Source organism: Plodia interpunctella, chromosome 2, assembly GCF_027563975.2.
Source record: "Plodia interpunctella isolate USDA-ARS_2022_Savannah chromosome 2, ilPloInte3.2, whole genome shotgun sequence".
NCBI lineage: Eukaryota > Metazoa > Arthropoda > Insecta > Lepidoptera > Pyralidae > Plodia > Plodia interpunctella.
The window spans coordinates 189,942-206,960 of record NC_071295.1 but is presented as its reverse complement, the minus strand read 5'-3'; the positions used below and the strand labels follow the sequence as shown (position 1 = coordinate 206,960).

Here is a 17,019-nt window from a genome sequence, read left to right as displayed (position 1 = left end):
ATGGATATGAAGGTAGAAGGAGACGGAAATATCTTATTGTCCTCTGTGAGATTGTACAACAATGATTATTGAAACGTTTCCGCAATGTCATTGAGCATTATCATTATTGGTTTACTGACTCAAAATGGTTATAATCGATTTTAATTACAAATTAAAAGTTCAAAGCTTTTTTCGCTTATTTTTTTATTTTCAGTTTAATAGGGATACTGTAGTCTAATTTCCGAGAACCTAAGGACTAAAAGCAATTACATGGATATCGTACTTCTTCCATTAAAAATATATATAAATATATAATTTGATTATATAATATCAACAGAGACAGGTATTCGCTAATCTAAGTATTAAAAAATGAGATTTCCCACGCGGTTGAACGCCAAACTTGCGGCAGTAAACATATAAATTCTGGGCTTCATAGAGCGCGCTTCATGCCGTCAACTGCAGACGCTCTCACAATCACGCCACTCGTCATAGCTCTTAGTCAGCATTCATCTGATCCGCATTTGATTGCGGGCCGGGACTCATAGACAGTTATAGATGAGCCACTAAAAACTTTAAAGAGAAAAAGCGGGGGCACACACTTGTTAATAAATCTTTTAAACCTATTATTTTAAGGACATAGGACCGCACTGTCCGATGTCGAATATATACCAATAATAATAAATAAATACTAAAGATTTGTATTTCTTTGTAATTAATAATTTCAAAAACTACTGGACCAATTTTGATGAATTTTGGTACAGAATCAGACTAAACCTTCAAGAGTAACATTGAGCTACTTTTTTATTATGGTTTTGCGGATGATCGGATCGTGAACCTATTTTTGTTAAGTTGCTTTATTGTCTTCGAGATCATCAATCACTGACAAAGCTTATTTGTGAGTGACAGCTTGGAAGTTCAGATCTAAATAAAAATTCAAAAGTGTAGTCAGCACAAACGAAGTAGTACTGAAAGAATCTGGATGTTAATAAGTCAATGATTCGTAGCAATCAAGTCCGGATCAGTCGCGCTGACAACGGCAGCCGACGGCAGCGGCCTGCGCGGACGGGGTCGCTGCAACTTTGATTGTCACTATGAACCGGATACTCTTTGTCCCATAGTGTCAGGATTCCAATAAACCAATGATAATAGTACTGACACATCTTTGTCACCTAGTAGGTACCGTTTATGTAACTTATAACAATACAATGCAATGCCACATCCTTAGTTAGCGATACAGGATTGCATCCCTTATAAAAAGTATCGTTAATAAGTATCACCTGGCTTTTCAGTGGTCTGTCATAATGACAGCGTTAGGATGAGTTGCACCATCAAATTTGACGGTGATTTAAATCACCGTCAAATTTGATTTTGCGCGCTGGTTTAAACCGGCGCGCCGCTGTTGTTCATACATAATAGCATTTTTCGGTGCACGTACAAGTTAACGCCAAAGTTGACCGTATAAAGCAGCCGTAATAAGTAAAATTTAGTACTTTTCGTTTTAATGATATAAAGATATATCAATCAAATTCATCATTTTACTAATTTTAAGGAAAAAAATTGGCTGATTTCTTCTTGTTTAGCTTCGCAGGTAACGCGTTGTATCGCTGTGGACACATTCCGAAGTTCGGGATAAATGGTATCGTTGGTAAAGAGGCGCAATGGTGACTCGTTGCAAGAATATATTATTCTATATTCCACACAACATGCCACAAAATAAAATGCACATCTGTCCCCGCCATCCGCGAATATAAATGTGAGTGCAGCTATATGAAAACGGCGACATTCTGAAGTCCGACCATTGTTGCGCTGTAATGAGCCCGCATATTGTTGCACGAAACATGAGGAGACTGTGTAGTGCGCGGAAAGATTTCAGATAAATTTTTGACATCATATTTTACTAGTAAATAAAGAAAGCTAACTTTTTTACTTATTATGTGCTTATACCTTAATATCCCAAAAATGGCATTTTGAAAATTGCAATTCCCGAATGGTGTGTTGCGATTTGTTCAAAAAACAGTAAGCTTGTATGGAAGGAATTATGGAAAATTCTTTGGATGTCTCCGATAGTAAACATGTTTGCTTTTCGGGCTGCTGACGAAACATGACAATACGACACATTGTCCACACGAGGTTCACTATAGTTTATCCACCATCTCTACCTTTGTATAGAATCGAATTTTCACTAAAATCTATTTTATTTGCGGAAGCCAGGTTGGCGCGTGCGTCGTCTCTATGAAGTATAGAGATCATTTTTCTCACTCGTACATGTATTAAGTACGAATATTTACTGTAGAAAATGCATGATATTTTTATAATCCTTTATAACGGTGTAGTATAGTAGTAGTCGCCAAATACTTAAACCACTCCTACATTACATAATCTAAATGAAAATAAAATAAATTAGGCATACAATACAAAATCAGTACGTATTTATGAAAGTTGAAAAATAAATTTCAAGTTAGTCGAGTCGAGGCGTTCTTGGCAAGTCGATAACAAGTTGAATCGGGTGTCGCGGGGACTCGCTAATCTCAACTCGCGACTGTTGTAGTTCTACTCAGATAGTGACAACGCGTTGTTCACTTCACAACTCTCCAAGTTTTCTTTGGTATATTTATCTCACTCCTGCCAACAACTTCTTGTATGCGCTGTTCTCCGAACCGGGCCGATGTGAACAGTTTTTGTGAATTATTACTCTATTGACGTAAAGGTTGTTTTTCTGACTGGCTAAAGCCGATTCCGCGTCGATAAAATAGATAAGTGTGATGAGTCTTATATTCAACAAAAATCTCAACCAGTATAAAGGAGCTTCAAGTTCTTTTAATAAATAGAATAGACTGTACGCTACGCAGTTATTAAAAAAACACTCGACATAAAACAACGCTCTTTTCAAGAGAAGCTTACATCTTTACCCGACAAACATCAGATTTGATTACCAACTCGTGTTTCTATGAACATGAGAGCAAATACGTTCCTTTCCCGCTCATTGTGTTTCGTTTTACGGAGTCATTAATTTTGCAATTTGTTTTTACGTCAAACAATCTAACTCATGAATTTTTTATTCCTAAATTGCTACAAACGAGATTTTTAATGAACAGAAATGTTTACTTCGCAATATAACTTTTATTTACATTGAAATTCAAAAAACTGTTTTTGATTTCGCATTGTGTTTATTGTTCCTCCGACGAAAAGGGGAGTGCTATTTTTGAGATACCTATATTCATGGTTTTTAATTTAAAAGTACAAATGAAAATGAAACATTATAATCAAATTTTGCGACGCTTTTAAAATAGGTAGGTCTGTAGGGTTTTGGCCACAGGTTCGAAAAAAAAACAGAACGGAAATAGACTTTGAATGTATAAAATAAAGCGTTATTGTTTGTAAGTGATTCCGCCGCTATCGGAGAATCTGAAAGTTAAGCGACGAAGCCCCTCGTTGGCAGTCTGGTCACGTGTCCCCGGAATTTGTAATTAATCTACTGGATAAGACGGATTTCCTCCTTTTTAGACTCTCCTCGTGCCTTTGCAGTGGTGCGACCAAATTCGAGAGTGATTTTATGCAATAAATTTAAATTCTTTTGGTAGAGCTAAAAAAATAAAAATTAAAAAATATATACATAATACTTTAAAAACTAGTAAAAGAATACACAATACAATTAGCTTTTTCATGCATTGCAATATTAAGCATCAATAAAACGTTATTCATTACAATAAATAATGTGGAAACAAAAATGTGTTATAGCTTTATATTTTTATGTACTTGTTTTTATGTACTATTTCCGATCACCCAGTAATCATAAATTAAATTAAATTCAAAACTATCAAAATCATAAATTTTGTGAGTATTTATTTACTCTTATTTGAAAGACAGCTGAAAAGTTTTAGCTTCATCTCCTAGTCCGTGTAGATGTTGTTATAATAACTGCGTAACTATCACAACCACATCAACCAGTATTATAAATACATCTATTATTGTATATCTAAATACGTTTAGCTTTTGTTAATCTAGAATATTATTCCTCCATATAAATAGATCGCTAGACTTTGGTGAGTAAAGCATTATATGAGCTTGCGTGCAACACCTTAGACCAAATATTTTCTCCCCATCAAGTGCATACTATTACATTCAAATGGCCTCAAATGTATGTTATTTGTTTTATAATAGGCCCTCTATAAAACCCTCTATTTTAGGAGAGAAGCGGTGCAACCCACCCTTGCTATATAATTTTGTCATGTAATAAGTATCGCGCTCGCCGCATAGCGCTCAATTGTTGAGATTACTCAAATTTTACTTTTACTATGAGAGCGTGTCGACTCGGCGAATCAATCACCTTCGTATTGCTCATACCGGGTGATAATGATCATTTTGTCTAAGTTAACTAAAGATCTTGACCTCAAAAACTGTCGGGAGATGAAAGGTATTTACTCGCTCGCTCGTAAAAAAATGTTTGAACTCGTCTGTTTGAGTGGAATATGGAAATTAAAAAAAATCAAAAAATTGCTTTGTCTTAAACAAGTTGAAAATATAGACATGGAAGAAATATCCTTGGATTAATTTGAAAAATTCTATCAACAAATATACATATATTATTTATTCCACTATTCACACACACATTCGCGTCAGATTTCACTTTCATGGTAACATCAAAACAAAATACTAACCTTTGTCCTTGAAATAATTTTGTTTCCTATTGGTGAAACAATTTCGAACCAATTTCGAAAATCGGTTAAGTAGTTCCAAAAATTACATAAACTTCCCCTTTATTAGAGAAGATTTTACGTAATTATATTAAACCTTTTATGATAATATCTGAATTAACAACAAATATGTTACATGATCACTCGCAAGTATTTCTTACGCAATCTCGTCACACATTCATTTGGAAAATACGTTTCTCTTATAACAAAACTGATACAATCCTAGTTGATGGCTGTCGGGGAACGAGCGACCGAACACACGTCAATACACAGTATATCTCAAAAGATCGTATCAGAAATATAAAAAATGGCAGAGCCGTATTTGGCGAATGAGCGGCGATCCGACAGGCGACCCTGGCACAAACAAATGGCATCACAGAAGATGACATCACTATAAATATAAAGTAGAAGAACAGAAGGTACCATTAAAAGTGTACTCAAATCGATACCATAGCATTTGATCTTCGGATATAGTACGAAAATTCTAATAAAATTGCCCATGAGATTTATGTAATACAAGAATATTCGTCTTGTGTGTTGATAAACTAATAAAATCTCTTAACTAAATCTTTAAACAAATAATTCGCGTCACGTCAATTGTTTCCATGGTTCAACTCCATTAAATTGTTCTGTCATACATACACGAATCATTAAAGGAACATTTTTTTTTTCTATTAATGTAGGTTTGTACCCATCTATGAACTCCATATTTTCTGACCTTCGTCAGGCGATCGTGACTCGATACATTGAGATATTGACACAATACATCGAAGAGATCGAAGATACCAATATTAAATACGGCATTTAAACATCTCAAATTTCTAATCGAAATAAACAAACACCGGAGGGACTGCAAATTTAAGTTTTTCAATGTTTCAAATGATTTATTTATAATCTTTTGCATCGCGCCGGCCATTGTTACATTGAAATAGTAAATTCTTATGGATTAGTTAATGAGCCTTCTTAGGTAATAATAAATATATTTAGCTCGTAAAGTTTTACGCAAGTTTCTTTTTGAACATTTAAGACATTATTGATTTTTTTTAAATTTTACTCCTGCCTGTGTTAATACATGAACTAGGTGCAAACATTTCATGGTAGTAAAAACATTTATTTGTTCGGGCGTTATTATCGAAAGGGTGAAATGTGAACCAGGTTAGTTTCACTAGTCTTTATAAACACTTACCGAGCCTACGCAATTCAATGAAATTGGATTTTTTCTAAAGCTTTAGCTCAAACACAGGGTTATGTCAACGAGTTAATGAAACTCCCAGAAAAGTCAAATTCAATCCCCGCGCGCAAATATTTGGAGGTGACCGACGCGAGCCCACCCGCCGCCATATTGGAAATTAATCATCCATAGGCGGGATGTGTCAGCGACGCACAAATTTAAAGATTATTTTATTCCCACGTTTTTTTTTGCCAATCGACTAAATAAAAAGGCTTTAAGCAGTTGACCATAGTGCGAGTTTTCAATTCGAATTCAATTGCGTTTACTATTCGCAACCGAACACAACCAATCAATAACAGTGTGACGTTGTGACATTATGTGAAGTCAAAATGCCATAATGGGATTGGTTGGCTATGTCCGACTGCGAAACGTATAGCGCGATGGGATGGGACACAAATTGAAAATTAATGCAAGAGTAAACAATGACGAGGAATACATAAATAAAATGGGAAGTTTTTAGTTACAACAAATTCCATACTCTTCCATTAAAATCTTCACTTTTCTATATTAAAATGTACTTTAATGTGTTGAGTAAATTTTATTCGAAGTCTAATGACAAGTCACTCGTCCCAACGGTATTTTGTGAGTATATTGTTGAAAAATAGCTCCGCTCAGTTTAGAACTCTATTCAATTACTATTGAATAAAACGGCCGACTCTAAAAAAATAATTTCGATTATTTCCCACAATATATATTTTTGTTGTGAAACCTTCAAACCAAAGACAAAGCAAAGGAAACTATTTTTCAAGCAAATAAAGGACCGCACTGTGCGATGCACAAAACCACAAAATCCTTTTTGAAATTGCACTCGGCTCGTATGATGCATATAATTAAAAAGTGGGGCAATGGTTTTCGCTTCCCAATATATCCTGACCTCCCGCTTTATCCATTACGCCCTTGTAAAGTTGGTTTACAGAGGTGGAGGAGAGGTCATGTATTGCTGGTGTTAGTGGTGGTGGGGGTTCTATGAAACCACATCAGTGATATGCATCTGCGGTAGATATGTTTCAGAGAAATTAAAATTTATGGCATCGCGAGCGGCCGCCGAAGCCTGGTATTACTTCATGTCAATATTGTTCGAGTCGGTAGGGATTCACTTTTTTCCAACTGTCCAATAATGTGAGTTATACTCTGGACCAGCCGCTTTACTTTTAAGATTGTAATATTATGTGGTTGTCATTTGGTCGCTTTTACACGAATTCACAACTTTTTGATATTTAATTTAGGCCCCAAAAATATATTTTCTAAGGGATATTTTGTTTTCAGAAACGAATATCGAGAATATTGAAAAAATATAAAATTACGCTTACAAATAGGTACTAACAAAGTTTAGTTTTTTTTCTATAACCACTAAAGTCTTTCTAGTACTAGTTCAACATGAATTCAACGAATCCATTGCAGTAATGAACCAATCAACAAGCGCCATCAATGCAATCCCAGCTCTGATTGGTTGACGACTGACAGACATCTCCATTACACAATAGTCTTCATGAGTGTTATCTGAACACCGGAGCATACGGGTCGATGTACTGCGATATATATGTCAAGTGATGTCGGACATTTAATATTTTCAGCTCTTGCTCACAATATGTTTGAATACTACATTTTGGACGAGTACATATAACTTGGGTAACTCCTTGGGCACGATAGGCAGCAACTCTTTTTAAATATGTTTCAAATGTAGATGCAACAAGAGGGTTATATATATAACATTTAAAATTTCAAATGTAGATGCAACAAGAGGGTTATATATTAACAAAATTATAAATGTATAACGTTTTTTAAATAACAAACAGCAATAATGTATTGTCAATATAAGAATTTGTATCAGTGGCAAGTAAAATCACTATAAAAAAGGCTGTCAGTCCCCATGTCCCACGTACACTTAGACCTTTAAAACTATTCCTGAGGAGATTTTACTCGAGCGAAGCCAGGATAGACCGCTAATACACAATAAATGTACATATCTTGATGTATGAAGATATTTTTTTAGGATAAGATTTTTACTAAGTCCCATTACTCTGATTTTAATTAGGATATTTTTCTTCACAAACAATTTCAAGCTAAAATGGATAGACAACATCTTACAAATTGTCGTTCAAAAGTACCTAATTATACCTTTTATACGAAATTTTAAGATTTGTTTCAAATAGTTTCAGTACTAAATAAACTTTTCATTCATTCACTCAAACAGCCATTTGGAATGCAAAGCGCAGTGTCACGCCAGTTCGGTTAATATTAAGAGGCAATATCCGCGAGTGCAGTCGCTTCGGGATGACTTATAGCCTTGTAACGTGTAACCTTTTATACAGTTGCGGTATTTTTAAACTACATTATAATTATTTTTAGTAGGTACCAAAAAATGTCATTAGTAAAATTATATTTATGAATACAGTAGTTTTTGGAATTGGAATTTTTATTGCTTTTTAATTTTTCAAGATCGCGTTTCAAAATCTCCAAGCCTTATTATAATTTTGTTTCAATTTTACTTAAACTGATGACGTCACTAAATTAAATTTGACATTTGTCTTTGAAAGATACATTTATATTTGTAAAGATGATTTTAATTCTATAATACGCTTAATGTAATTAAACCTAAGAGTACATTATACTCAGAAATTTCGACGATGATAGCGTCGCCCAAAAACTTAATATTTTTCGGCAAAAATTACATAAATGCTTTGATAAACCACAGTGCAGTATTTTTAATTCTTGTCTCTCTCAAAATAAGGTTTATTTTCCGATGTTTTAGTGTAAATATTAACGCTCGCTCAGGTGTGTCGGACGTGATCGGATAGCCGATACATAAATCAGTATTGATGAATGAATTTGTTGGATGCGACTGATGTATTTGCCGGATTCGCTCGTTCTTGTTGGCTCTTAGTTGTTTTCCCCACTTAACAAAATCGATAAATGTTGTAGTAAATATTCGTTTGAAGAGATCAGCGTAAGTTTTGTCATTTGCAATAATATTGGTGACAAATCATAGTATATGAGAAAACTTTACAAGTGAGATCAAAGCGAAAAATCTAGTAAAATAAGCTTCAGTCATGTTTGAATTTAAGTTGTAATTAAATAAAAGATCTCCCGAAGCGAAATTAATGTTAAAAAAATTAAAAAAGAATGTATTAATCTATTATTGTTAGATATTATAAGTAGGTACCTAGTATATTTTTATTAATTTATTTAAATTTTTGCTTATAAGGATTTTTTCTGAAACAAATTGTTATTATTTTGTATCTGCTTCGAATTTAACGACACATAATTAATAGATATCAAATTATCAGCATCTAATCTTGCCATAAGTTTCGAAAAGTTTTATCTACTAGAGGTACGATCTCACAGAATTGGTCACGTACACTAGTAGTAAGTACACGATCAAGCAAAGTTGCCAATTTTTGGTAGTTCCTTTGTTTTTTCCGATGATTTCATGAATAGTGTGAATAGTGAAAAAACACAAAGTTACAACGGGAACAGACGCCCTGTATTCGGGATTCATCTATTTGGTAGTACCATGTTTAAATGGTAACATTAATGGTAATGATATATACGAGTGTGTAATGAATTTGTGAATAGTAATTAAAACGATATCGCTTGAGTGGACGCGATCCATCGATAGCGTCAAATAAAGTGATTGCGTTCGTTGTCGGCTGTGCCTAAACCTGAAATACGAAATGAAATGTTGGTATTACGTAATATGTTATACACTCACTTTTCAAAAGTTTAATTAGAGTCAATGTTGGCTTCATACAATTTAACTAAATATAAATTTATAAATATCATCCAAAGGTTCATACGCAGTACATATTGTCGAGATAAATACTCTTAATTTTTTTTATTTCAATTCTTCAAATTCTTAAAGCTTATTAGAAACCTATGTTAGGCACGTAGGCAGATATTACATAACTAATAAATCATCCATATACACATTTACATCCATAAACTATGTGCAGTAATGGCCGACATTTGGATTTGTCGAGCTCGGCTTGACACATGACGTAACATATAGATTCCGCTACATAGTCATTTACAAAGTCATACAGTATTCTGTAGGTGAAATGCAAACCCGCACTAATCCTCTGACCATTCCATTACAATCGTCAAAAGTACTCGAAAATATAATATATTTTACACTATTTTAGAGAGATCAGATCTGAATAATAGATGCAGATTTATTGAACCGTCAGTCACCGCCAAATCAATAACTTAAAGAGTACCTCTTAGTTCTGTTAGTATATTTATGCTGAGTGATGAAAGTGCACGACTGACCTGCCAGCACCAGCAACACGGCCACTCCTGGCGCGCTCATCGCCACACCTCCTGGGAAATAAAACATTAGGTGTTAGTTATTAATCATGATTAACTGCGCCCCATTATACAACCATACTATGAAAAGAAGTCCGTGCGACAGGGTCGCATGGGTCTGTCAGGACCTGCTGTGTAGAATAATTTCTTTTGTTTATCTCTTATCCCTTCTTTCTTCCCTCTACCTCCTTCTTCTCCACCTTCAGTTTTAGTCCAATTGCAAATTAGAACATGCGATGATAAGATATATGTGTTTTGAACACAATGGATAAATTGGAAACGCACCATAAAATTTATGCATATTTGTGATATTAGAAATAGTCTCCATTATTTTGTGTTTTTTCATCTAATAGTTTTGTTAAAAAAGCCATTAAGTAACAGTTTGAGTCTCAATGTAGTAATGCCACGAAATCCCATTTACAGCGTGACAGAAGACGAACAATAATCGTAACCCTGATAAGCTGAACGCCGTTACTGATTCCAATCGGCTAGTGGGGGAAGAGCCAGGGATTCCGGGAAATCAGTGGACGAATGAATTCCTATCTGTAATCTCTTTATTCGAGATCTTTACTATTGACCATGATCGTGGCAAATCGAAGTACATTGCTTAGTTTTAATGTGAGCTTTGTATCACGCAACGATAAACAAGCAATGTACCTCAATTTATTACACCATGAGCATGACCTGCTCAAAATTTTAGGACAACAAAAAATAACAATGATATGACCCAATTTGAAGTGAGATTACATTTAGATCAATATTTTGATTTTAAATTATTTGTAAAGAATTATGAGAGTAACTACGAGCAGAGAATTAAATAAAAGCCTCCCGAATATGAGATTTAATAAAATCGTCAAAATATATAAAGACGAAAAACATTCATTTATCACGAAATTTTGAAATCTACTAAACCAAAATTTGGCAGGAATACAGATTGTGACTAAGAGATGTCGAAGATGATAAAGAGATTGTACCATCCCTAAGGGGGTGAATGCAGATTCCAACAAGCTACAAGTTGGCTCTATGAGAGTAAATATTATGGTAATCGGAGTTAACAAAGCGGGGATGTACGCAAGTGTGAAAGAGGCCGATAAGCGCCGGCACAATTCTATTTATCCGTGTTATAGGCATCAAGACGTCTGTAGCAGCGATCGTTTCTTCATATTCTGATATGAACTTTATACTATTCAAATTAGAAATCACATTTGCGTAACAAAGCAAAATAATATAGGCTTGAAGATGTTAAACCAGATTATTGCTGCTCATAGTAATGTCAACTCTATAACTTGCGAAATAGAATTCAAACTTGTGCAGTGAAACAAAATATTTTGTGCGTACTGTGAAGTGATCGTAACGATCTGAGAATAGCTTTGTTGTAATAATAGGAATGGAATTACAAGATCTCCAGGATTTCCGCCAATTGGTAAATAATATAATTTATCGGTACCCGCTTTACAGATTTCATTTTTATATGTTTGACGTTGCTTGTAGATGTATTATGTATTTCTCAATTTTTTGTCGTCATTGTAAAAAACACACAAACAATGTAAAAAACATGCCAAATGCCTTTAGGCGAAGTCGCCTAAAGGCATTTGGCATTAGAATAAAATCTGGCAAAAAATTCTCGATAACAAAAACAAACAATGAATCTTCCACCGGTAAGACGATTTTAACAAGTAAATAGAAATTGATAAATTATATTCTGATAATTTACATTTAACAATATTATTAGTTTTAAATAGTATAAAAAATATAGAAGCAATAATATCATAATTATTCTACTCAGCAATAAAGTCAATCAATATAAAAGAATTATAATCATTATTATTACTAGGTACATAGTATAAAACAAAGTCATTTCCCACTGTCTGTTTGTCCTTGCCTGTATGCTTAAATCATTAAAACTACGCAACGGATTTTGATGATTTAAAAAAAATAGATAGTGTGATTCAAGAGGAGGGTGTATAACTTATTATAATTTTACCCGAGAAAAGCCGGGACGTGCCGCTAGTATGCCATAAAAAATCTTTCATTTACATCAATACCAATTGCAATCCAAACATGTATCAAAGCATTAATTACTATTTACGTAAAATAATTTAATCAAATAAATATACTTTCTTAGTTTTATTTCAACTAAATATTAATCCGTCATAAAACATATGACGTACAATATAGATAGGTTTATGTTATACTTACAATGAACTCGCTCAACAGAATCACTCAGCATCAATCAACACTTCACAAACTTTTTCCACGCGCGAAATACTTTTCGTCGTAGCACCGTCGCCCGTAGCGCACGCGGCGTAGCGACCGCTCGCGTAGCACTTTACCGCGCGAATGCGCTACGAGCCAGAAACCACAGTATCGCCAAATCCTTTGTAGAGCACTCAGTAGGGTAATGACTGTACTGAAATTTGCGTAATGTTATATATAACTGGATATTGTATACGCGATTGTATTGTATATTGTATATTCACTTGTTTTGAACATAATTGAATATGAGGCCGTGTTTTGCGCAGATTAATGCTCTTTGTTAAAAGGCCTTTGTATGTCGATTATATTTTAATGGAGTGGCAATTGTTGAAGTAAGCCGAAGATGTGGTTTTAAGGATTAAATGTGTTGAATAAATTAACGCGTTATGAATTAATTTACGGGTTTGGAACAGTTTAAAGCAGATTTATAATGAATCGACCAATATTATAACGTTAGTTATCTGCTAACTTTTGTTCCATATTTATTTCATCATAAGCTATGCCCGCAACTCTGATTGCGTGTGGTATGAAATAATAAAAAAATCTTGTACTTAAAATTTAACAATCACTGTCAATTTAATTTGTAATATTGAGTAGAAGCTACTTCCTACTCCTTCCTTCTTGGTAATTCCTACTTGTACTAAGTTTTTCCCTATTGCTTAGTCAAAATTTGATTATGAAGTTAAATATTTACCCTAAATACTGACTTTAATAAACTATATTTAATATTTTTTGTTTGCAATATATATTTGCTATATATAAATATGAATGTGTATCTCTCAAAATGAAAATAGCACACAATGAAACGGCAATTCTCTCACGTAAGATCAATCGCGAGAGTTGCCAACAAGTAGGAACAAAGTTAGAGTTGCCAACTGTGTCAATAAAAAGCTAATCGACTCGACGCGGCGAAATGGCGGGAAAGCGGCAACACGGCAATATGGCGCCTTCCAATAACAGTCAAAAGAAAATAATTACTTATTTCGAAAACATTTATTTATTTACATTATTCTGAAATTGTTATTCTTATTAATGAATTTCAACAGTATTTGTAACCCCTTTGAATTGAACAGAAAAGTTCGTGTGGCAGCTAAATTATAAATATAGTTATTTTGCTTAGGGCCTGATTCGCCGCTTGCCGTCATACGGATGGCGTCCATAGTGGTATTTCACGAGTGTTGGACAGGGACAGCGCTACTCCAGGCAGATTTATCTTGAAGTTTGTGTATTTGTCAGTTTACATTATGATATTTTATTTGGTATATAATTAGGTAGGTTCAGATGATTAGTTTAAAAATCTTTACATATTATAAAACAACGCCCTCTACCACGTCTATCTGTCAATCTGTTTGCGATAAACTTAAAATCTATTACACGGATTTTCATGCGAGTTTCCCCAATAGATAGCGAGGTTCCTGAGGAAGGTTCAGGTGTATGATTAATTATGTTTTTACCTGTGCGACTTTAAATAACTAAATCACTAATCCCATCCCTATACAGCCAAAGTAGTGAAACAACAGTAGTTTATTTGCCGCACTGTAACTAGTCCCCAGTATTTGTGTAAGACGACCGCAAGCGAGCTGAATATTCATGTCCGCCTCGACCCGGCTAGGGGACGCTTTGGACATTGGTTTGTTGATCTTACATATACACGTTATTATTGTATTATATTAAGAAAATATTAAATAATAATGTTGCACTATGTTTACATGATAGGGCCATGTAGACGTCTACCCTGAGTGCTGAGCGAGTGGCAGGAAGTTGTACGATGCGCGATATTACTTTTTGCTGTGTGTGTAGAATAGCGAAAAACAGAGGTCTTAATAATATACCTACATTAATTGATATTTTAATTTTAGTCATTCTTATTAATTTAATCGCCATAATTTGTACGTATACATTTCTATGATATGTCACAAATCTTAAAAACTATATACAAACTAGCCTATTATAGACATTGGGAATAAATGAATAATGAAATATTCATTGTTGTGTGGATTGTCAAAAGGTATCTCACGATATATTTTTGATTCCATGAATGAATATATTTATATGGGTTGTGATATTTTCTGATCCCATTTTCTTATTCATCCAAAATTAGTAATGTAAACCCCTAAACCTACGTAACAACATTTCACCTTAACAAAATCATTCAGACAAAAAGTTAGATAAATAATTTTTGACCATAGCTATCAATCAAAATGCCATAAACCTTAACATCTCAACTCCCTGGTAAAAGTTTAACTCTGGAATGAATACAAACGGTTATGAGGCGGGTTTTAAATCGTCGGTGCTTTGATTGGCTTCCATCTCTGGGATTAAACTGGATGACTGGCAGAAAAGTTATACATTATTATTACTTGTAAGAATAGACCGCGAGAACACCACAACATACGTAGAATTAAAATAATTTAGGTCGAAATAAACGACATTATCTTTAGTAGATTAGACGCCGATAATAAAATGAGGACAATGATCGAGGTGGATACACTGCTTTTCATTTCGATGGCGCGGAAATCCAACAATAATATTGCAAAATGAAAGTTAATTTAGTTTTCTTGCTTTTTGCAAAGGCTGAATAATTTTGTTTTGTACAATTTTCTTCTATTTTAATATCATTATTACTTTTTTTTTAATATTAAATCACTATTTTAAATTCCTACTTTCATAGCTGCAGTTTAGATGCCTGTTAGTCTTGACACATACTCGTAATTATTGGCTAGCGAATGATTTTACTTTACGTTCTAGCGCATGAAATCGGATTTCACGTCGCCTACACGCAAGTAAAATAAGTACTCGACCAAGAGGAATGAAAATTATATTTGATTGTAATACAATAAATAAAAGAAAATTTCGAATAAAACTGACGGAAACAAAATACCCGCGAACAAAGTTTAAATTGAAGTTAATTCAGCGTGAGGCGATTGGCAGCCAACTTCGGGACGCGGCGAATACTTGCTCGGTTTCTTACACTATACATCTTAGCACTTTATTCATCGTTATTGTATAATATTAAAGTAATAAGTTTATTTGGAATTAACTCCTAAGAGAATGCATTTTAATATATATTATTCGTTTATCCAAAAGTAAATACAAAACCAGATCACTGCAATTTCTTGGCAATACTTTTATATATATTTAGTATATTATCTGTAAGAAGTCAGAAGTCAATTCTTACTACCACTACTTCTATTCATAGCAGTTAGGTATAACTTCATGACGAACAAAGTACCATTTCTTCGTAAAGTTTAATATGATTTCAAGTGTAAATAACAAATCTCAAACATTTGGCCACAGCATAGAAATTTATCCTAAACCCCTTTAAATTTATTTCGAAAAGATTAAAACTTTCCGCTGATCCGTCTCCCTAGACCCTGTCTTCAAGTCATGAGATACGAATCTTATTAACTAACTTGTTAGATGAGAACGCGTAAACAATGCTGCTTGCTGTCTCGCTCGCACTCTAATAAATTTAACCCAGTTTTGGCATAAATCTACTAAGCAATAGTCGATCTGCAGGTATTCTATGTAAGTATTGTTTCTCTGAATTTGTATGAGGTTATGTAAAACTCGAAAAAAGTGAAAAAGTGACTCAGCGACGCAGTGGTTTGCGTACTCGATGATCGGTCTCTATCTGTCTGTAGTAGCCTTCACAGTGTAGTAGACACATAATAATGTAGTCCGACTACTATCCTTCATATATTAGATATATATTTTATCAATATGGCTCCGACTTGGATTTTCAAATTAAGCTCTCTGTGTGATGTTTAATTTTCACGTAGTTGTATAAAACAATTTTTCCGTGATAGAATAGTCAAAGTTCATACTTATAATTTTAGTTGTTTTATGTAAATTGAGTCTTACAAAATGTTTGTTTACTTAAACGAAAAACAAAGCAAATTCCAACAAAAGAAGAGGCTCCAGTAACAACAGTATGAATTAGACAAACATTTACATTCACTTTGGAGATCAAGCGCTTCCCAATAAATTTAATATAGAAATTTAAAAGTTTATTATAACTGACAAACAACGAAATAGCTCAGAAATTCTGAACAAGTTTTATTCTTGAACGCGACATATTTGAAAGAAACATTGATCTCTCAAGGGATCGACTAACCAAAGACTTTTTATTCGAAATTTAAATATAGTAATATTTACTAAGGACCGTTCCATCTCCGTGGCGTAGAAGAGAAGGGCTAGATCATAAAGGATCTCGATATTTTCCACACCAGCAAACCTGGTTTAGCTAAGCAATAGGTTAAATTTGACTCACTTTATATTTCCAGACTCAGCGACACAAAACGAGGCTTGTCACAGTCCATAAAACTGATACAGTCGCACTGGCGCGTCCTGGTCCCTCGCCAGCTCCTGCCAGTGTTCACCGGCTTGCATCTCGCAGATCCATCTGCTGCTACGTTTTATTTATATTTTTTTAGGTAAGTAATGAAATCAAACAACTACTACCAAAATGATTTAAACATTCCAATATTAATGTAAAAGTTACTTTCGCATTAAACTTAGTCATTACCAACAGCTAAAGTCCAATGACCTAAC

General features: G+C 34.0%; 1 protein-coding gene across 1 annotated transcript in view; it reads right to left on the bottom strand.

Annotated features, from left to right (window-relative positions):
- The window catches only part of LOC128679895 (cell adhesion molecule Dscam2-like), a 121,725-nt gene extending 109,186 nt beyond the window's left edge, over positions 1–12,539 (bottom strand). The window contains exons 1-2 of the mRNA XM_053762403.1: positions 12,409–12,539; positions 10,174–10,224 (exon numbers count right to left, since the gene is read on the bottom strand). Coding sequence (XP_053618378.1) covers positions 10,174–10,213 — 40 coding nt within the window. The 5' untranslated portion in view covers positions 10,214–10,224; positions 12,409–12,539. The remainder of the gene's footprint in view (positions 1–10,173; positions 10,225–12,408) is intronic.
- Positions 12,540–17,019: the final 4,480 nt, after the last annotated feature.